Source organism: Cibotium barometz, chromosome 8 (assembly GCF_041138505.1).
Source record: "Cibotium barometz isolate CiBa-2024 chromosome 8, ASM4113850v1, whole genome shotgun sequence".
Classification (NCBI taxonomy): domain Eukaryota; kingdom Viridiplantae; phylum Streptophyta; class Polypodiopsida; order Cyatheales; family Cibotiaceae; genus Cibotium; species Cibotium barometz.
Window position 1 is genome coordinate 25947856 of NC_141053.1, and position 23607 is coordinate 25971462.

Here is a 23607-nt window from a genome sequence, read left to right on the forward strand (position 1 = left end):
TTTTTCTATTGGACTGTAGGGTCTGGTCCACTAGATTTATTTTTGCATCCCTAGTTCGAGGTGTCTCATCAGTTTGCATTTCAGCATTTCGTGTCTGTGATCTAGTCATGACTCTAAGTGGCACGACATCCTCATTCTCAGATGAAGGTGGCAATGGAACTGCCCCTACAAGGTTGAGTGAGACCTTTGGTTGAGAGATGCCCTCCTCATGTGGTTTCAGCAGACAGTCTTTTGGGAAGTGTTCTACACAACACCCTAGACAATATCTTTCAATTGGTGGAAACTGTTGTACTGTTGTATTGGACCGAGATGCTTGCCTTGAGCGATGTGGACAATCACGAGCCCAATGGGGTTCTCCGCACTCATAACAGGGGCCCATTGGTTTGGCCTCTACTTTCCTTGGCTGCCATTGACCTGAGGGGCCTGGAGTCCTAGGTTGGTAGCCGCCTAGCAACATTAAAGAGTTTTGTTCCCCTGGTTGAGCATCTAGTGCTGGGCTTGGGTATGCGGGACTTTCAAAGATATTTTCTTTGGATGAATATGATGCGTATTCCTCCTCCACATAGCCCGGGTTTATTAAGTCTCTACACATATTTGAATTGTCGTAGTCGACAACCCTCACAGGAGCAGTCCCTGGAGCAGGAGGTTGAGCACCAAGAACAGGTCGTGCTTGCTCTTGTGCCATCGGTGGCTTACGTTCAAAATTAGTATACTGTTGATACATTTGTGGAGCCACTCCACCCCTTGGCTGCTCACGTTCCTGTCTCATTCTCGCAATGCGAGTGCATTCCTGTGTGGTATGGGTAAAGTTCCAAGCACAGGCTTGGCACCACTTTTTTGTGGGTTGGTTTGTGACTAGAGGAGAAAAGGTATTACAATCCTCTGTTTTATGGTTACCGCCACATGCTCCACAAAGATGAGGACCTGTAGGAAGTACACTCCTCATTCTCTGCTGCTGTTGTTGTGGCTGCATGGGTGGATGATAGGTCTGTCCCAATCTCCGTAGTACTAGGTTAGCTATCTGGTCTGGATTTACTAGCGCGCTAGACCCTGAACTTTGGTCATCACCCCACTGATCTCTAGGTTTCACCTTTGGGCCAGAACCATCTTGGAACTTGAAGTTATCGGTGAAATCCATAGCATCATGGCAACACTCATTGAAATTTGTATGCTTCTTCGCATAGAGATGTATATGCAGTGTTGAATTTTTGAGTCCTTTTAAGAAGAGAGAAATTAATCGACTTTGGGCGGGCTTCTCATCTTCAGGGCAACGATTAATGTACTGCTTCATTCTATTTACACAGTCTCTAACACTCTCATTCTCGCCTTTTTTGAAAGAGTAGATGTGACGTGCTACCGTGTCATGTTGAATTCCCATCAAGGAAAAAGCAGCAATGAATCTCTCTTCCAAAACTCGTAAAGAAGATTTGTCTGAAGCCTCTAATGCCTGAAACCAAGCCAGGGCTTTTCCCTCAAGAGTGAGTCCAAATCCTTCAATTTGAGTATGCTTATCAGCCACTTGCTCAGCTCGAACTGCTTGCCTAAATGCTGCTACATGGTCGTATGGATCTCCCGACCCTTCATACTTCTTTACCAGTTTCTGAAGAGTTGATGGCCTTACTTGTCTTGAATACTCATCATAGGGCGGCCTACGGCCTCTCACTCTCAGTGGGAATTGTTCCTCTCTTTGGAAAGATGGTCCACATGTTTCCAAAATTGGTGTGGGTACCCTATTACCAGCCTCACCAAACCCCTCCAAAGATCTTGTCACCCGCATTTCAGGAGGTGCATTAATGGGATGCCGAGTTGGCTCCCCTACCCTCCGATTGTTATAGTGAGAAAGATGTTGGTGTGGTGTGACCTGTGGTCGCACATTTGGTGTAGGACGATATCTTGGTGCTAGAGTTGGGCTACTAGCAGTGGTCCACTTAGATGTTGAGGGTCCCTCTCTAGTGAACTCTCGTAGGGGAGGAGCAACAGTTTCTCCAAGAAAGGCTGTCTCTCCTGGTTTGGCTGTATTTGTTGAGAACACTTCCATGAATAATGGATGTCCTTTCCACGTGAGTTCCCGAATCTCTTTCCAATCTAAGGTTCGGTATTCATTGGCCCATTTATCAATTATTCTGTTCATGTGTCCTGCAAGCTTCTCAACTACCACCACATGAGCTAGAGGAAGATCCAGCTGTGGCAATCTAGTTGTGGCATAATATCCCTCTAACGAGTCCTTATACACCTCTTGAAGTGGGTCATCCTGTAAGACCTTTGTCACAGGAATTTGTCGTACAAACTCCCATTGGCTTTCAGCCCCCTGATCCATTTTACTCTTGCCTTTCCTATCCCTTTCCAAATTTAGATCTACAAGAAGTAAATCATCTATGGATGGCTTTGAGGACTGGGCATTGGATGGTCCAGGCATGTCCGGCTCAATGAGCCAGTCATCTCTAGACTCCCTTGCTCTGGAAAGTTCTGATAAGTCTAAGAACTCGGTTTTAGAGAGCTCCCCTAATTTGTCTACCTTTTCTGGATGGTAGGTGACTTCGTAGCGAACACCATCTCCACCCATGTACATGTAACCCTGGTCATTGACTAGAGGTGCTCTATCAAGTTCTGAGAAAATGTCTGCGATCTTAACAAGATACCGTTGTTGTGGATCCCTAAAGATCTCAGCTCCTTGAGCATTTGTGTAGACATATTGGAGTCTCACATTGAGTGTTAACCCCATGGTGTCGGCTTCAAATGGATTAAAGGATCTTGAGGGTGTCCTATTTGGGGCTACGGAATGACTATTTGTCGGCCCTAGATTGTCCATGGACAATGAACTAGTTGTTCTAGAGGAAAGGGTATCGGATTGGGATTCAGAAAGGGTTTCAGCAATATCTGCCAAATTTCCTACCGATTGGGTCCCACTTTCCTGCGTAGGTACTCTAGAAGGTGCCCTAGGCCCTATGGCAGAATCTACAAGACGTCCCGACCGCAAGTGCATAAGGTCAAATTTTTTGGGTTTTTTATGTGTTTTTGTTTTGTTTTGTTTTGTTTGTTTTTTTTAAATAATATATATATATATATATGTGTATATATATATATATATATATTTTTTAACCTACCTAATCACTAAATGCAACTAAAATGAATGTGTGGCGTAACTATCTATCCTATTTTTTTTATTTTTTTTAAATGATTTTTTTAAATGATTTTATGATTTTATGTTTTTACTTTTTTTTAAAAAAAATTACACAAAAATTATGAATCACACTAAAAAAGATACTAATTATGCACAAAGTTACAAAAAACTAAAAAAAATGCAAGTTACACTAATTATGCAAAAAAATTTAAAAATAAAGAATTACAAATTATGCAAAAAAGTAGACTCCTAAAAACACTTAAAAATTTATTTATTTATTATTTTCTTTAAAACTTTTCTTTTGTTTTCTTTTGTTTTTTTTTGTTTCGTTTTTTTTTGTTTTTTTAATTGTTTGTTGGTTTGTTTGTTTGTTTTTTTTAACTAATAAATTTCGTGCCTAATATAAAAAATATGAATTTACTAATTATGCATCATTTACAAAAATTCTAAAAAAATAAAAATAAAAAATGCAAGCTACTTTAATTATGCAAAAATTTAAATAAGGAACAATGGATTCAAAAAATAAAAATTGTTTTTTTTAATTTAATTGTTTTTCCTCTTTTTTTTTAAAATAAAATTTTTTACTATTCTTTTTTTTTAAATTTCTTTTTTTCTAAATTTAATTGTTTTTTCTTTCTCTTTTTTTTATAAAAAAAATATTATTTTTTTGTTTTTTATTTAAAAATACAAAAAAACATGAAAAATTAATAAAAATAAAAAAATAAAAAAAATGGAAAATACCACCTACCTTATCCGCCACCGCTTTGCCGGATTTCTCGCCTACGTGCACGTGCCTCCTTGCGGCGCCTTCTGCCAGCCGTCTGCTCCCACTGCAGACACCTTACACCTCCTTGTTGCTGCTATCTAATGCTTCAACTGCCAACTTCGCCTCTGCTCTGCTCCCGCCTATGCCAACGCCGCCGGCTGCCTCTGCTGTCGTCTGAGCAGTCTACGCCCACTGCTTGGTCTCCTTTCAACCGGCCGCCAGACGCCTCCACCCGTTTGCCGCCTACTCCTCTCCTTGCCAGTCACCTCCAACGGATGCCTTTGATGTACAGCTGCCCATCGCTGCCACTCTCCACGCCAACGTCGGCCAGCAGCCGCCTACGCCGACGCTTCTGCAGCGCCCACTGCAAGCTGCTCACACTCCTACGGGTGCTTCACAGACACCCCCTCAACGCAGAACCCGACGTCGACTGCCCCCTCCACGATGCAACGTTCGACGCACTGTAAACATATAAATATATATATATATATATAGATTTATATGTTTTTTTCTTAAGGCCACCTTCGCCTGCGCTCTTGCAGCGCCCACTGCGCAGACAGCGCCTTCACCACCTCCTTCAACCAGCGCTTCACTTTTCAATGCAGGCCCATCTACGTCACTGTATGAAATATATATATATAGATATATTGTCTTTTTTTTTTAAAAAGCCGCCTTTGCCTGCGCTTTTGCTGGCCGCCTTACATGTGCATGTATATATATATATATATATATATATCTATACATATATATATATATATATATTTATCTTTGCTGCACTTGATGCGTTGGCTCCCCACAAAATAACAACACAACAAAACAATGAAAGAAAGAAGGCCGCTTCCAATGTTCTACCTCCCACTCGCCAACCCCGTCAAAGGTGCAAAAAACAGAAAGTGCATAAATCTGATTAATGGCGGGATTTCTCAACCGCATTGGGGTTTTAATTAATTTTGTTTTTTTTTTGCTTCTAATCAAAAAATCGAAAACACACAAGGCGCCCTTGAGATCACACACTCAATGCCCTTGCAAACTCTACTCTAATCTACCCTAATCCACGATTTTGCAATCAATGGAGCACTTAGTAAGAAGTAATGGTTAACACCCTTCACTAACTTAGGTGTGCGTTCCCCGGCAGCGGCGCCATTGTTTGGGACATCATAGCATAGCGGAGGCTACACTCCAACCCACACACTTGTCAATCCGTGAATGCAACCCGGTTAGCACATAGAGGCTATCCCGAATGGGAGAAGAAGAGTTAACCACACACTAATGACTTCTAGTCCTACTCAATCCTTCTTCATCACTCAAGCAATCAATCTTACATAATCAAAGCATCAAGATTAGGCTACACTTAAGCACACAAATGCAACTTATGCAAGGAACCTAATATGCAAAGAGCTATCACACAAGCCTCAACTACACATTATTTCAAGCACAAGCTTCATCACAAGCACTCTACAACTCACAAATCAAAACATCATTAAGAAATCTAGATTAGCAAGTGTGTAGACCAAAACCTCATATCATTGAAAATGTAACGAATAGAGAGTACAAGATTGAAGCATGAATGGAGATGGAGAGCCTTGGGAGAGCACTTGAGATGGAGCTATGGAGCAAGCTCTCTCTATGAGCCTCTCAACCAAATGACCAAAGAGTCCTCACTAGCTCTCAAATGGGCCACCTTTTATACAAAAATTCTAGAACTCCCAAAAGTTCCCATGTGGGATTATTGTCAAGCCCTCTCCCACATTCATCTACAACTTTGAACTCTTTTCAAGAGCCCTAAGTGTCTTTTTTGTTGCATCCTTGTATTGATCTTCATTCGTCATGCAACATACATTATCCTTAACATGGGCTAACAAGATGAACCCTTGAAAAATACTAATGCCTTATTTCATCATAATTATATAATGATGGATGATTACAAGATTGTCAAGAATACAAAACATCATTAACACCACCGAAACTCTTGACTGGTTACTCCTTTCAAAGGTAACCTTATCTTCTAAAGTTCATCTTAGGAATTTCTTCACATGAAGAGGGCAACCATGTGAAAAAAAGGGGATTGTGACACACACAATGGGATGCCAAAAGGAATATTTTGTGGGAGGGTATCACCAAGTTTTCTCTCACCACTTGAATGGGTTATCTACCTACAAGATTAGATCACAAAGCCCCGATAATACAAAAATTCTTGCATTCACACACTTGTAGCCATTTGGCAACACTATGGATCAAGCAAATGCTAGAGATTGAGACCCACAAGAGAGGGAAAATTGTAAAGCAAAAGTCATAGAGGAGATAGTTGGGCACATCAAGATAAAATTCCAATCTAATTTGAGGATTGCAATAGGAGACCCTTAAAATTTTAAGTGAAGGATAACTTACAAGATGGTATAAAAAGAAGATAAAGGTGTTTGAAGAAACACCAACAATCAAGTGGAATGTTCCAAGCACACCAAAGCTTGAAAAAAGCTACAAAGAAGATAAAGGTGTATGAAGAAACACCAACAATCAAGTGGAATGTTCCAAGCACACCAAAGCTTGAAAAAAGCTACAAAGCAAACAAAAATCTGGAAGGGCACAAAGACATGAATAACAGAGGAGATTTTGCTAATCAAAGGATAAGGGGGTAGAATTGGCTAATGGTTGAGCAACTTGCAAAGTAGATAAATGGTAAATATTTTGGGATGGAAGGCACAGCTTTAATATTTTCTTAGACTAAACCACTTGGGATGGAAGAGCACTAGCATATCTAAATGGTTTGTATGAACTCGTTCTCTTCAACTCCTTCTAGGGCATCTCACTAGCATGGAAGAGCACTAGCATATCAAAATGGTTTGTATGAACTCTAGTTCTCTTCAACTCCTTCTAGGGCATCTCACTTATGAGGTGAAAAAAATTATTACTCATTGTCAGCTAACTACTATGTAATTTTTTATTGATCACTTGCATTATGAAAAGCTTCTAATATTGAGTGGAAAAACATGAAATCAAATTTTGGAGTTTTGATAATTTTGAACCTCTTTTCGTAAGTCAAAAGGTAAAGTGCTCAAACACAAATAAATTATACTTTTATCTTGGATAAGGTTTCCTTGACATTTCAAACAATCAACAACAAGAATTTCTATGTTTGCTTTGGGTGGTCCTTGTGCTAATATAGATTTCTTTTTTTGAGTAACAAAGGAAGTCTACTCTAGAGGTTTTCAAAGGTTGTGTTCTATTGCACATGGATGTTTGTCACCCATTTTTCACCCAATGTTATGTACAAAAACATGTATCATGGGGTACGCATAGAGTAACTCATAACATGTTTGCTACTCACAATTCTAAACATGTAATATAGTTTAATATACTTACTAAAGCGGAAAAAGCAAAGCTAAAATTTAGACTATATTATGAAGTCTAAGATTTAGAGGCTACCAAGTTGACCAACTTAAAAAATTATGTAGCATATATCTTGGAAAAACTTTTGGGATTAAATTAAGTGGCAATATCGTCAATAGTCAATAAAGTTTATTCTACATGCGTAATTGATGCTCAATATAGTCAATAAAGTTTATTCTACATGTGTAATTGATGTGCTCAAAGACTATATTTAGTCTTCCCATAATTCTGAAGCTGTAATTTAGTGACAACGTGCTTACGATGTCCAACTTTGTTTCTAACAGTAGGTCATCTACATGCATAATTGATGCTCAAAGACTACATTTAGTCTTCCCATGATTTTAAAGGTGTATTTTAGTGACAACATGACTACCATGTTTATTCTACATGTGCAATTGATGCTCAAAGACTATATTTAATCTTCCCATGATTTTAAAGGTGTATTTTAGTGACAACATGACTACCATGTTTATTCTACATGTGTAATTGACAATCAAAGATTATATTTAGTCTTTCCATAATTTTGAAGATGTATTTTAGTGACAACGAGACTACCATGTCCAACTTTGTGTTTAACAATAGGTCATTTTACCCATTGAGAATCGATATTTTAAGGTAAATCACATTTAAAACTATTAAGATAAATTTTTCTCTAACTTGGTAGCCAAGAAAGCTACAAAGGTGCAATCATGTAGAAGAGTTAGCCAAGATTAGCTTGAGAGATGCTATGGGAGATATATTTGCACTAGGTAAACTTAGGCTTCTCATAAACTCGAGAAGTATAACTAATTATACTTAGCACTTTTTGTGATGTTAATAGAAGACAAGTGATTCTCTCTCTCTCTCTCTCTCTCTCTCTCTCTCTCTCTCTATATATATATATATATCTGTGTGTGTGTGTGTGTGTGTGTGTGGGCGTGCGCACGCGCATGCGCATGCATGTGCACATGCCTATGGGGTTCGATAATTAAAAAGATATATAAGTAGCACTTAGGTTTAATATAAGAGTCTTTTAAAATACAATCCTAGGGATAAATACATAAATATGTTTCGATAAAAGGTGCTTTGAAGATTGTTATAGTCTTGTAAGGTAAAAGGGTTTATTTAATGGCCAAGTTTCATAGGGACTTCATGAATACCCTTTGAAGTACAAAACATAATACATAGAGTTTTTGAATAGTGAGCTCCTATAACTTGAGAGACACACACACACACACACACACACACACACACACACACAAACAGAGCAATTTATTGTTTACAATGACACCAGAGTTTATAATCCTAAAAATAGGGTGAATGAAAATTCACCAGAGTTTATAATCCTAAAAAGAGGGTGAATGAAAATTCACCGGAGATTATAATCCTAAAAATAGGGTGAATGAAAATTCAACCTATCAAAAGAAGGATAGTTTATGAACCCGGTGGAAGATGCCTAGATTTACATTACCATAAAGGTGGAATATAACTTTATTTATACATCTGAAGGCCGATAAATTCAATTTATCATTAAAAAGAAAACTTAGATTTGGACTACTATTAAAATTTGAGGCTTCGCACACACCTATTAAGATATAGAGACTATATCAGAGATTGTTAGGTCGCCCTAGTAAGTGCTTACATCCCAGTAGCTTGGACCTACTCAACCTATCTGAACTATCTCAACAAAAAGGTTATCATTCAATTTATTTACATAATATGCATACCAACATTGATGCACACATCTATACATCACCTTTGACACATTCAAATCCTAACTAGATCCTTTTTGAAATATCAACAAGTTCCTGGAATTCCAAATCCCCCCGAGGCAGCAATATCGAATAAGACTAAATACTAAATTAATAGCCCTCCCTCTTCAATCAATCTCCCCCAGCAACTAATCCCCCCAAGTTCCCTTAACCCCATGCAACCTACCACCCATTTGTCAATCCTTCCCCCCTAATAGTAGTAGGGCAACTCCAAATTTGTAAGCTACTTAATAGTGAGTAGGATGGTTGTGGCAAGTGTTAAAAGAGATCCTTTGTAAATGGTATCGTTTATCTTATAAATATAAATATCTTTTGTTCCCAAAAAAAAGAGAGAGACTATAGAATAAGTTATTTAATACTTCATAGTGGTATATTCACACAACAAACGTTTTCAAAATGTATTAAGGTTGAAACCAACTTACATATGCTTTGGAGTCCTCCAACCCCTCCACTAAACTACATCTAGCTTTACCTCTGCTTCTACAGATGATCTTTTGAAATGCTCCTATGTTGCTGAGCGAGGCTAAAGTGAGCATAATTCCTAAACCCACTCATCATCCCCAGGCTCTAAATGTAAAAGAGAAATAGGCAGCAGGCACACCATCATCATGCAGCAACAATCAAAGAGAGATTATACGTCCTTTCCTTACTGTAAGGGAGATGAATGAAAGAAAGATCATGTGCTATGTGATTGGGGGGAGAGAGAGAGAGAGAGAGAGAGAGAGAGAGAGAGAGAGACCCACATAGAAAGAGGAAAAGAGAGAACACATGATTATAATGATTGTGAAGATGTACAACGAAGCCATGAGAGAAGGAAAAGGGGTAGAAAGGGACCATGGAGATCTTTTACTAACGAAATGCAAGGTATCATTAAGAGAGTGAGTAAATTAATAGCTTAGTCTTGAAAAAAGGCAGGAGAGGAGGAGATGAAGTGAGCAGTTGGAGCTCCTGTAGAGGAAAAAACAAACTAGGAAACTAACTGAGGAGGAGGTTGATTCAAACATTAGATGTCGGAAATTCCTTAAAGGAGAGATGAAAAACTAGCTTGTGACAAAGAAAAAGGCACTAGATGGAAATCCTATAGTAATAAGAAGAAACCTCATAGGTACCTTTTTAAGTTAGCTGAAGAAAAAGGAAATAGGGAAGTGGTGGGTTAGATTAGGAATGAGAATGTGTAGGAACTAGGGATATTAATCAGGTAGCCAGGAAATGGGTGGAATTCCTTGGCTCTACACTATCTCAAACAAGATTCCAAGCAGAGAACAAACTCCTAGGACTATCAACAAAAGAGTGAAAGCCGTTGAAAAGGGAAGTGGAAATGGGAATGGAGGAATGTTGACTGGCTCTTAAAAAGCTTGGGAAAGAGAAGTCTCCTAGTTGGGATGGACTATCAGTAGAGTTTTTCATTGCATTCTCTCCCTCTATCAACAAGGACCTGGTGTGGGACTTATGTAAGGGTGCATTTGATACTGGGAGTGTGGACAAGGATTTGAAAGAAGGTGTGGTGATAATCCCCTAGCAAGAAGCTTGTAACAAATTTTAGAAACCCATCACTTTACTCTTTATTTACTATGGTATCTAAAATATTGGCCAAGATTATTGCCTTGAGGATCACTCCAATTTTAGAGGTTATATCCACAAAACAATATGGCTTCATTAAAGGGACATCTATATATGACAACATCTTAGAGGTTAGGCAGAGAAGTGGCATAGATGAATTAAATAAAAAATGCATTATGTTGCATCATGAGGGAGAAAGCCTATGAGGATTCACTGGTCATTTGTGGCCAAGGGTTAGGGTTTAGAAACCGGATGGCTACCTGTATATTTATACTCTCACAGTGGGTGGTCAGTCTAAACTGATGTTAAATGGAAGATTGGTGGGGGGGGATTTGTTGTGGGAGGTTGACATGAACCCATAAAAATGATTGCAATAAATAAAATATTAGAAAATAAATAGAACAAACAATATACTCAATAAATAAAATATTAGAAAATAAATAGAACAAACAATATACTCAATACTCAATGTTGGATCCAATCTGCCCCCACACAAGAGTGAGCCACGCTTCCTCTTGGTGTACTTAAATATATTTCATGAGTAGCCTTTGGGGCTTAAAAATAGTATACTTTTACAAAAATGACAGCTTCCTCAAGAATAATATTCTTCAAAAATGGTTTGCTTTAAAAATAGCTTTCTTGAGTGTGCAAGAAGCTAGTCTTCCTTTAAAAATAGGTGTGAGCATTGAACCTTATAAAAGTGCACATATCTTGAAAATTAAAATATGCACTAGGGAGATTTCACATGTCCCAATTAACATATATACATTGCCAATAAATATGAATAGCATCTAAATAAATTAATGGTGCTTGTCATAATAAAATCAAATATTATTTATTGATATTCAAATTTATCATCTCAATGTATATTTCCTGATCGTCACCAGGTGCCTCTATTATCCAGTCTAATGATCTAGACTTGTATCAACTAGCAAATCAATTAATTAAAATAAACATCCATATAAATTTTCATAACAACAAGACAATGCAACTAATACTTTACATGCATGTCTTGGGGGTGACAAGAATCTATCCACAGTTGTCACAAAATCATCAATAATAATCATGGGTAGAATCCATGTAAGATGCAAGAAAGGAGGGATAGGCGATGAGGGCATGATTATGTAATCATAGAGAATCTTAGATTGGGTAACCTTTATATTTGACCAAATATCTATGATAAATATTACCTTTTCTTGTGGTTGTTTGCTCGCGGTCAAAAATAATCTCTAGTTCTATGATTTTAGAATCTATATCTAATATAGGTGTGTCATCATATACTCGATAGACAGGAAGAAGACCTCTACATGGTTTTAGGAGACTAATTTGAAAAGGGTTATGAATACCTAGACTTGTCATTTATTTTGGTCAGAACTTTGAATGGGCCGTAAAATCTAGGGGCTAATTTAACTGCAAGGTGTTTGTCGACACTTTTGAGTCTTCTTTTTTAACACGAAGCCATACATGATCACCTTGGTGGTAGAAAAATATCATACATGATCACCTTGGTTGTAGAAAAATATCTTGCGTTTCTTATTTTCTTGGGTAGTATATTTTGTTTGAGGTTTAGCTATAGCCTCATGTACTTGTTGCAATATACGGGTGCGAGATTATCAGCAAGGAATAGTGTGTGAAAGTTGAGAAGCAAGTGTCAATAATTTCTTACCATACACTACTTCAAAAGGAGCTTGTCTTGTAGCTGAGTGTGGTGTATTGTTGAGGCAAATTTCAGTAAATGAAGATGTTGATCCCAATTTGCTAGTGTGGAGATTGTGTAAGACCTCAATAAATCTAAGATAGTACTATTAGTAACTTCAGTATGACCATTACTTTTAGGATGGAAGGAAGAGGTGAAATCAATTTTAGATCCCACGTTTGAAAATAAAGCAATCCAAAAGTGATTACAAAATCTAGAGTCATGGTCAATCACAATAACTTTATGTGTAAAAACATGTTTGATAAAAAGATGTGTAGCTTGTGAAGTAATCAATGTCTTTTTGCATGCAATGAAATATAATTATTTACTAAATCTATCAACAATAGTCTAAAGCATATCATTTCATGCAAAAGTAACAGATAAACCAGTAATGAAATCCATAGATATTTCTTGCCCAAGGACCTTCTGGAATAGGCAAAGGCATAAGTAATCCATGGTGTTTTCCATGATGTCGCTTGACTCATTGGCAAATAAGACATTTAGAAGAAAAAAATAGAAACATCATTCTTTATGTTAGGCTAGTAAAAATCATTAAGCACAGCTTTGAGGGTTGTAATGATTCCTCTATGGCTAATGTAGAATAGGTTATGCAATTCTTCCGAGATAAGCTGTCTAAATGGAAGAGTTATGCATAAATACTTTTCAAATAAAAGAAATCCATCATTATATGAATAGTTATTAGTAGGTAAATAATTGTTAGAGTGCAATTTTAACTATACATCATGAAAATCAGGATCATTTGGATAAGTATCATGCATAGCATCAAAAGAATGCATATCAAGAACATAAATGTTTGTAATTGAAGGGCGTCTACTTAGTGCATCAACTACCTTTTCCTTGTTGATATATTGAATAAGAGGATGAAAACTTTGAATAAATTATGCCCATTTAATGTGACGGTCAGATATCAATGGCTGGGCAAGTAGATGTCATATACTTTTCTAGTCTGTTTTAATGAGAAATTTATAACCCATTAAAATTCACACAACAAACGTTTTCAAAATGTATTAAGGTTGAAACCAACTTACATATACTCTGGAGTCTTCCAACCCCTCCACTAAACTACATCTAGCTTTACCTCTTCTTCTACAGATGATCTTTTGAAATGCTCCTATGTTGCTGAGCGAGGCTAAAGTGAGCATAATTCCTAAACCCACTCATCATCCCTAGGCTCTAAATGTAAAAGAGAAATAGGCAGCAGGCACACCATCATCATGCAGCAACAATCAAACAGAGATTATACGTCCTTTCCTTACTGTAAGGGAGATGAATGAAAGAAAGATCACGTGCTATGTGATTGGGGGGAGAGAGAGAGAGAGAGAGAGAGAGAGAGAGAGAGAGAGAGACCCACATAGAAAGAGGAAAAGAGAGAACACCTGATTACAATGATTTTGAAGATTGTTTTTTTTTTAGGAATATTGAGCGTGTATTATCTTTTTCTAGAATGTAGGGAAAATTTTGACTTGAACTTTAATTTCTAGAACGTGGCATATCTTCATCCACAAGGTCTTGTCATGTGGATTGGTCAACTTAGAAGTTAGAACTCGTCGGAAGTGTCTGGGATGGTTCGCTCCTAATTCTGTATTAGGGGCCCAAATAACAGTCATGCGGCGAGGTTAGTCACTGTAGTCTTAAAATTGCCAGGAGAAACACTCCAGTCGGCCTCCTCCTCCTCTCAAAATCTCCATGACTTCCGCTATGAAGCGCCTTGGCTTCCTTGGCATCCTCAAGGTTACCACACAAATTCTCCACAGCAACTTCAAGCATTTCTTGTGTATTGCATTGCTCTTGCAGGTGCTCCCCTATGCTTTTCTTGTAGCCTTTACTCCAACTTCCAACAAAGACACTATTGCAGCCACCATCTCCGTGATCTACAATGCTACCACAGGCCAGTTACCACCACCTCAAGAAGATGATAATATTGCCGTGCGGCGACCCTATCCTAACCCTTCTCTCAACTTCATCATCACCTTCATCTTTACCCTCTTCATCGCTTTGGTTTCGCTGCCCCCACTCACTTTCAGCATTTGCAGAGGCTACCTCGACAAGAGCCTCAAGTTCAAAAGCTCTCTGATGGCCATCCCTAGACCTATCACAAACATCATCTTCACCAAGGTGTGCCTCCTTGCAACGTTTATGGGGATCATCATAGCTGCGATGATCTTGATCATCTTCTTTGCTCTCATATTATCAGCCGTCAAAGTAAACCTAGCCATCCCTGTGACCATTTTGTTCCTTGGGTTGATAGTAGGGCTGGTCTATTTAAGCATAGTATGGAGCCTGGCTAACCCTGTTACAATTCTTGAAGAGAAGCGGGGCTGGGATGCCATGAGGAAGCAAATGGCTGGCTTTCTGGCTCAGCGTTTTCTTCGTCTGCATATGCTCGCTGTTTCTTCCGATCTCGGTTTCCAAGGATGCTTCAATGCTTTGGAAATTTAGTGTTGCAGCTGTGAGCGTTAGCCTGCAGGCCTTCGTATCCCTCTACAGCATGGCCGCCCAAGTAGTTCTCTACCTTTCATGCAAGGGTTACCACAAGGAGTCTGTGGAGACCCTAATCCCAGCAAGCGCTCAATTTGCTGAAGACGAGCCGGCCAAGTACATGGATCTTGAAAGTGCAAGAGTCTGAGGTGTGTGGATGGCAGCCTAGTGCCCACTAAGGTGTCCCCAAGAGGATTTGAACCCGGGACCTTTCGTAGAAACTCTAAAGTCTTATCCACTAGGCTATCGCCTTGGGGACAACTTGGGAGTTCTTTTTCGCATGGGGCCTCCACGACTTCATCAGAGGGGGGCCACTACCCTTGGCACCCAATCCTCTTTTAAAACAAAGGGGGAATTTATATGATATTCTATACTCACTCCTCAATCAGGAGTACCAACCAATGCACCGGTCTAGACATCAACTATTTCATAGTTTTCATGTCTCGTTTGATCCGAGCAGATTATATATTTCCCTATATTTGGTTCAGAGGAGGCTGATTGTATATCTTCCTTGTATCTTACACGCATAGCAGCATATAGCATACATGCATACTATAACCACACACATGCATTACTTGTAATCATAGCCCATTTAATTGGCTACTATTACTATTGGTGGTCTGGAAGTATTTGCCACTATAATTTATGGTTTCCAAATCTCATAATGGAAATAGAGATTGGGCTTCTTTGTTGCTAGTTATGTCTTCAGTGGTGGTGAGGTGTTTGTTGTGTTAGCCGACAAAGAGGTTGTTCTTTGAAGATCTTTGGAGGAGGTGAGGTGTTTGTTGTTTGGTTAAAGTGGAAGAACAAGTTGTTCTTTGAAGATCTTTAGAGGATCCTACACATTTGAGGTTCATCCACCAAGGGATGGGTCATACCCCTATCAAATGTTGGTGACAAGGCAATGAGAAAATAGACACACCTAAGCTACAAGTGACAATGCCATAAGGAACTACATAATATGTTTATGTAAATGGGTGCTACAGTTTGCTTAAAGTGCATGAGTACTTGATATGCGATAGAGAGAGAGAGAGAGAGAGAGAGAGAGAGAGAGAGAGAGAGAGAGAGAGAATGCAACAATGCTCCTACACGCTCCAATGAGGATGGTGGGAAAAACTTCCCAAATGACACCATTTTTGTACAAGAAATAAAGCAACATAGATTATGAGAGCAAGAAAGCTTGGAGAGTGGATTGAAAGATGAAAAACCGATAATAAATGTGATAGAGAAAAATTAAAAGATAGTTGAGGGATACAAACGAAAACCCAATTCTCATGTACATAGACATGAGAATTAGAATTAAAGAAAACAAAAATCGAGAGGGCAAGAAAATAAAAACATTCAATGAAAATCTCATCCCTAAATAAAATATTTACATTTAGATTATCCTTCCTTCTATTCAAAGCATGCATGACACATGACATACACTTGACAAAAATAGCATACAAGAGGGAACTAATGAAGGCACGTTTCCAAAATAGCATACAAGAGAAGTAATGAAGGCACATTTCTAAAGCAAGGCTTCAGTCTAACACCATTCATAGCTTTGGGTAGTTTCACACTATCTAAAGTAGTAAGTTTAGAATTTACTAGAAATGCGATAAGGCCCCGTCCATCTCAACTTCAGCTTTAGGCCCACCCACGAGTTGTATAATAGTACCAAATTACCAACTTTGAAAATTCAAAATTTAGCATGCTGATTCACAAAAAGCTTTTGTCAGTTGTCTATAGACTCCAAAGCCACTTTTCACTTAGAGAAAGTAATTATTGAATGCGGTGCTCTTCCAATTCCTATAGAGGCAATCTTGCAAAAACTTGTATCCTTAAACTTGAAACCAAAAATTCAATGGTATACCACAACTTCCACATCATATACAATTGAAAATGGTGTTTGCCTTGGTGACTTGCAATCTGGAATGCCCATAATGCAAAATACAGCTTGTGGTTCTAATGTGCGTGTTTTCAATGGGTATACCACAGCTTCCAAATCATATACCATTGAAAATGGTGTTTGCCTTGGTGACTTGCAAACTAGAATGCCCCTAATGAGAATACAGCTTGTGGTTCTAATTTTCCCGGTTTCTATTAACTACCTTCTTTAGAATTTTTTACAAAATTTTATTAGAAGGTTCAACTTGACCATTTGTTTCAAGATAATACACTATAGTTTTTTTTAAGATAATCATGTGATGTTGGATCAAGCTCATGATTACTTCACTAAGGAAATTCCCTCCTTGATCATCATTAATGACTAATTTAATCGGACAACCAAACTTGGTCTTAATCAGCTCATATAGAAATTCAGCAATTAAAGTAGTTTTGGTATCCCTCAAAGCTTGAGCCTCAACCCACTTGGTACATTTGTTGCCACCAAGATAGACTTATTACTAGTTTAGTGAGCAGGAGGCTTAAATGGTCCAACAAAATCAAGACTCTGCTTATAGAATAGTTTAAGAGGCAATACTAGATTATGTGGCATCTAGTCTATCACATTTGGTTAACCCAACCTTTTACAAAAATCACACTCGAACAAATTTCCATGCATCCTTTTAGACTGTGCGCCACCATAATACAACCTGAGAAATACCTTCTAGCCCCTGTAAGATGTGCTCCACTGAGGTAATGGCATTCGGTCTCTATTGCATTTCGTTGACCCAATCTTGATTGCATTTGGCATTTGGTCTCTATTGCATTTGACTAACCCAATCTTTAAACAAACATCACACTCTCTAGCAAATTTCCATGCATCCTTTAAGACTATGGGCCAACATAATCTACCTATGAGAAATACCTTCCGGCCTATAAATCTCTTAAAAATGTCCTCAAATGATTCCTTTTTTGATGATCTTACATCAGTACAGCTTGTTGCTCATGGTGCTTCACGAAGAATCTCTATTTTGTATGAAGCCACTATAAAGGCCTGAGAAATACCTTTCATCACAGTGTGTGATTTTCCTTGAAAAATGTCCTTCATGTTCCTTTTTTTGAGCTTCCATCAATAGTATATCCCATTGCTCATGGTGCTATACATGCCACAAAGAATCTCCATTTTATACAACAACCGCCATAAAAGTTTTTCTTAGGAGTGCTAGCTTCGGGTGGTCTTGGTTCATGCCTTTTGGAAAAAGTCCCTTAGTAAAGGAAAAACATCTCATGCAATCCAAGGGTATGGATACTTTAAATAAATCTTCATATGGAAATTGATCCAGAACCCCATCCGGTGATTTGCCTATGTCAATTCAATATTAAAAAATATTCAACTACATGAGGCTGATTACTTGAGTGTATGTCAAATGAAAAAATCAAATTCTTGCAACAAAAGCAGCAAGTCAACTTTGCTTTATTAACCAAAAATAGTTGATCCACATAAAATGTAAAATGGTTACCTAGAACGTAATTTTAGAATTTATTCACTAGATAATTTTTTCCAACAGCTTCTCTCTCTTTGGTGGAGCAGTTGCACTCCTCACTAGACAACATCTGCCTGACATAATAAATTGGGTAACATCTGACTGACATAATAAACTGGGTGGAATCACCCCTACATTTTTCCTCCCTCCATAGGCAACTGTGATTCCCCTGTGGTAGAACAACTTTGCAAAAGAATGGGGCATTAAAGACTGGCTAGGACCTGTATATGTAGCCAACCATTGAAGGAGCTATAGAGATCCCTTCTACTTCTAAGGAAGATATGGAGACATTTTTTGGGTCTAAGGGAAGCACCACAAAGAGCAATTACTCTAATCTGGTGAACATGCTACATTTTGAGATTTTAACATAGATGCTCATGCTCATCCATAAATGTCCAAGAAGGCTATGGAGGGTTTTATGCTAGTAAACAAAGGGGAAGAAGTCTCATGGGCTACTCTTCTTCATAACTGTGGTAGAGCTAAGGACCCCACTTCTGGCAAAACAAAAATAGCTCCTTATCTACATTTGCAATACCAGGGTATTCCTCCAAACAAACACAGTATCTCCAAAAACTATTGTATCTGGACAAAAGGAGCAACAACAATTTGTCAAGAAGGTGAAGATGGGTAGTGCCAAGGCTAAAGCAGCTACTATAGAAAAAGAAACAAAGAAGGTAGGCCTTTTTTTGCTAAAGAAAAAAAGGCCACAAAAGAGAGAAATCAGCTACTATATAAAAAGAAACAAAGAAGGTAAGCCTACCTACAAAGAAAGCAGCTCTATATAGCAAGTAAAGAGAAGGAAACCGATCAACATAAGGAAATAATCATAGCCGCGGTTTCTGGATCATATTTTATCCTCAAGAGATAGATATAGACTTTATTCAAGCTGCCTATTAATACAGACTTTATTCAAGCTGCCTATTAATACAGACTTTATTCAAGCTGCCTATTAGTATATCCTCAAGAGATTAATACACACTTTATTCAAGCTGCCTATTAGTATATCTATGTTGAGAGAGAGTAGGCCATCATTTAAAGAAAAGGGTGAGAGGCCTCACAGATGAAATTCTAGCTTTGACACTAGTAAACCCGTAACTTGAGGAAAGCCAAGCTAAAATGATTTGAGCAACAAAAGTTCAATGAAGAGACGATTCAAAATCCACCCAGACTCAAGTGCGTAGCTCCAAGGCAAATGCGCACATATGCAGTCATCTATGCGCATAAAAGAGCTGGCCAACTTGGTCAAGGTGTTGGAAAGAGAAATAAGAAAACGTGTGTTGCACATTTAGAGCTATGTCCCACTATTGGCATATAGCCTGCAGTGCTCGAAAAAAACTGGGTTGTAATGTAATATCACCTTCAAATTTTAAAAAATACCTACAAATTTATAGCTTGAAGGTGCCAATACTTGCAAACTTTGAGGGAATATAGTACAAATACCTTCAAAATTTATAAAAAAAAACTCTTCATTGATAATTTCTTAATTTTATATATGAAAGTTTTCCAATCTCTGAGAACTTAGTTTTTTTCGAGCACTACATATAGGGCATCTAAAAAATCAGAAACAACTGACGACTCCAGAATATTATGCAAGTGCCCCACCTATGGACGGGTGTTACCAACTCTCTTTTCACCTACTTCCAACTGCCACTTCACCAGCGTCAGAGCTTTAATTTCTACATTCATGTGTCTTTTAAAATTTCCATCCACACATCAGTATTTCCCTTTCCCTCCACTTTCCATAGAGAAATACCCTCCACTCCCCATCTTTCATGCCATACATCCTCTGCAACATAGACACATAACAACAATTTGGATTTGATATATGCCCTTCGTCTACATTTCTTTAGAATCTTTTTCTACATTCGTACTTTCTAGACTACATGGACCATGCACAAGGAGAAGCTATCTTCATGAGTATGCCTTCCCTTTTGTCTGCAATACATGTTTGGGAAATACTCAACAGAAATAGCACATCAGTAGCATTGATGGAAGAGGATAATTACACCATGCACTAGCTCGTCTTGCCTATACTTCCTCTGTTATGGGCAACATTATGTATTCAAAATCAGCCTCAATACATAATTACACCATGCACTAGCTCGTCTTGCCTATACTTCCTCTGTTATGGGCAACATCAGGTGTTCAAAATCAGCCTCGATACATGATTCAAAATCAGCCTCAATACATGATTCAAAATCAGCCTCGATACATGATTCAAAATGACGTTGAGCACATTCAATGGTACATCAAGCCAAGATCATCCATCCGTTGGTGGAATCATTTTGTACATTCCACTCTCATGTTGATGATGAACAATGGTGTGAAATTTTCAAGTTGTCTCTCATGTTATTCACCATAATTTGCAACTTGGTGCATGAAGACCTTCAACAAGGACAAATTCCAGCTCGATTTAGTTCATTTCCAGGCCGCCTTTTCAGTGTGGAAAAGAAAGTTGCAATTGTGATTATAATCCTTGCATTAGGCAACAACCAGGCATAGAGGCAGTTGGCTATGTGGGGGATCCACAGTGTCTTATTTTCTAAAGGAGTTTATTCTCCCCATTAATAAGCAGAACACGTTACAATGGCCCCGCACCCAGGGAGAGCTCACAAAGATTGAAGATGGGTTTTAGGCACTTCATGGCTTCCCAAACTGCTATGGTTCCATAGATTGCATTCATATCAAAATGAACCTGCCTGATGATGTGAGTAATGAAGCATGGCGAGATCAAAATGGAAATTACAACATGGTTTTACAGGGTATTGTTGTAGCAAACATGAAGTTTTTGGCTATGTTATTTCTTACCTTGCTGATGACTCACACAACTATGTGGGGGCCAATCTTAGACAACTCACATGGTGTTCCAGCTATTATCTTAGAGTTAACTTAGGTAACATTGAAAATACTAATAGTTAATCATATTCTTAGAATAGCTTAGGAATAAGTAGTTTAAGAATCTAAGGATACCAATCATTATTTTCAATACCAAGAAAATGCTCTGAATCGTATGTTTTTAACTGATATATTTGACTGTGTGCTAAGGTCCTACAATGTAGTAAGAGAATGTAAGAATGAAAGAGTATAGTTACAATTCAATCATAAAACTTTGCATTACTGATATATATGACTATGCGCTAAGCACTTACAATGTAAGAGAATGTAAGAATGAAAGAGTATAGTTATGATTGAGTCATAAAGCTTTGCATTATTGTGTGTTAATGTCTTTTCTATTATTTACTTCAGTATGTTTGTTCTATGCATAATCCACAAACTCTATGTGGTTTACCTAGCAACATATGTGTCCCTTTCTTGGCATCATGCCCTTGCTCTTCCTTCTATTAATGTTTGTTCTATGTGTAATATATGTGTCCCTTTCTTGTATTCATGTCATTGGTCTTCCTTCTATTAATGCTTGTTATGTGCATAATCCATAAACTCTATGTTAATTACCCGCCAACATACGTGTCCCTTTCTTGGCTTCATGCCATTGCTCTTCCTTCTATAAATGTTTGTTATGTGCATAATCCACAAACTCTATGTTGGTTACCTGCCAACATACATGTCCCTTTCTTGGCTTCATGCCATTGCTCTTCCTTCTATTAATGTTTGTTATGTGCATAATCCACAAACTCTATGTTGGTTACCTGCCAACATACGTGTCCCTTTCTTGGCTTCATGCCATTGCTCTTCCTTCTATTAATGTTTGTTATGTGCATAATCCACAAACTCTATGTTGGTTACCTACCAACATACGTGTCCCTTTCTTGGCTTCATGCCATTCCTCTTCCGTCTCACCATTACTTTTCCACCCAGATGTGGTTGTATCCGGTAAGATGACTATGCTTGCATGGTGCCTTTCCTTTGCTTTAGTAGCAGTTGTAAAGTCTTGCTTGGTTGGCATCAATGAATTCCTTTTGGTGTGATTTCTAACATGTAGTAGCTTCAAGGACTCTCTAGAGTGACATCTCATGTGTGCAAAACATATTTCCACTACCACTAGCCCAACATTAATCATGCATAATCATCTCAACCATGTGGTGTGGCTGCACCTATAAGGTTAAAGGATATTATTTGACAGCATTGTGTAGCATATGGCTCCTCTATGTACTATGCTAGTCTGCCTTGCACTAAAGGTAACGGTGTTGAGGGTTATCCAACCATCGGCAAGACCGGCGCCCAGCCTTGCCACTTAGTATATCTATTGGGCAAAACTTTTGTAACTGAATCTTGCCAACGGGTAATACTCGAGCAAATGTAAAAGGGAAAAGGGGAACTATCCAAGATACGGGAGAGAGAAGGGGGTAGAGAGGCTGATCTGTGGGTCGCTATTGTGTTGTACCCGGTGCTAGGCTTACACTATGATGATACAATGATACAGTGGTTGTTGGTGTAACTCTCCATTCTCTGTACTGTGAAATTCTATTTGATTACTAGATTCTGTTAATACTTTCTGTCTAGCTATGTCTTCTAACTGGAATATGGGTCCAATGTCATTCCTGTCCGAATGTGACTCCTATTTGGAAACAGAATTTGGAGCCACATCAAAAATCTCATCAAATGTAGGAGCTAACCTATGTGTTATGTGACTAACTCCCTTAGCTTAGGCAGATCGATGGCACAAGACGCTAGTGTTGGCTTATCATGTTGGGCACAATTGCATTAGTTGTGTCTCCCCTGTCTAGGTGGTTTGGAACCACACAAGTGCTAGGTCTCGATCGGAAACTCACAAATGGCTTAAGACTTAAGACTACCATGAAATTTTAGCTAGACACACTATCATACGTTTTACCCAATTGCCAGCATAGTATATCATATGGCTCCCCTGCTATCACATTTGTTGCCTTGCACTAAAGCTAATGGCTTAAGGCTACCATAAAATGATAGCGACACACATTGCCACACCTTCTACCAAATTTCTTTTAAGCGCTTCCTTTTATTTTCTTTTAAGTGCTTCCTTTTATTTTCTACCAAATTTCTTTTAAGCGCTTCCTTTTAGTTTCGTTTCAAGAGTTTAATTATGGTGGTTATGGCCCTCAGGATGCTATTAGGGTTCCCATGCCCATTGAGTGTTTTATGAGGCTTATCTTTGACCACTAGGAGCCTTTGGAGAGAGAGACCACTTATGTTAGCACATAGCTCGACTCTTTCTTTGGTTGCGAGCACACATGGCTGGACTCTAGTGACTACAATATGTGACCTTGGACATCGTTACTTTGAAAGTGAAGCCTTTAAGGTGACATTGGATTTACGAAAATCTTCTCACTCATTTTGGAAGTTTTTTTAGTTAGCCTCTAATAACGGTACATTGGGTTTTTTAGAATCTTAAAGGAAAGCAGAGTGGAGTTCAGGGGAAGTTATTATAGCACGTGATTTTGCATGCTTCCGTGTGTTGGTGGGTGGCCGCCGCCAAACCT

The 23607-nt window shown here is 38.3% G+C and overlaps 1 protein-coding gene across 1 annotated transcript; it reads left to right on the top strand.

Moving 5' to 3' along the window:
* The first annotated feature begins 13932 nt into the window (after positions 1 to 13932).
* LOC147636091 (uncharacterized) lies at positions 13933 to 15400 on the top strand. Its single transcript, XM_086801089.1, has one exon. The coding sequence runs from the start codon at positions 13989 to 13991 to the stop codon at positions 14739 to 14741; it is 753 nt and encodes a 250-aa protein (XP_086657215.1). The 5' UTR covers positions 13933 to 13988; the 3' UTR covers positions 14742 to 15400.
* The last annotated feature ends 8207 nt before the right edge of the window (positions 15401 to 23607 follow it).

Coding starts and splice junctions, on each gene's coding strand:
- LOC147636091 (XM_086801089.1), top strand. CDS start 13,989: ATGACTTCCGCTATGAAGCGCCTTGGCTTCCTTGGCATCCTCAAGGTT.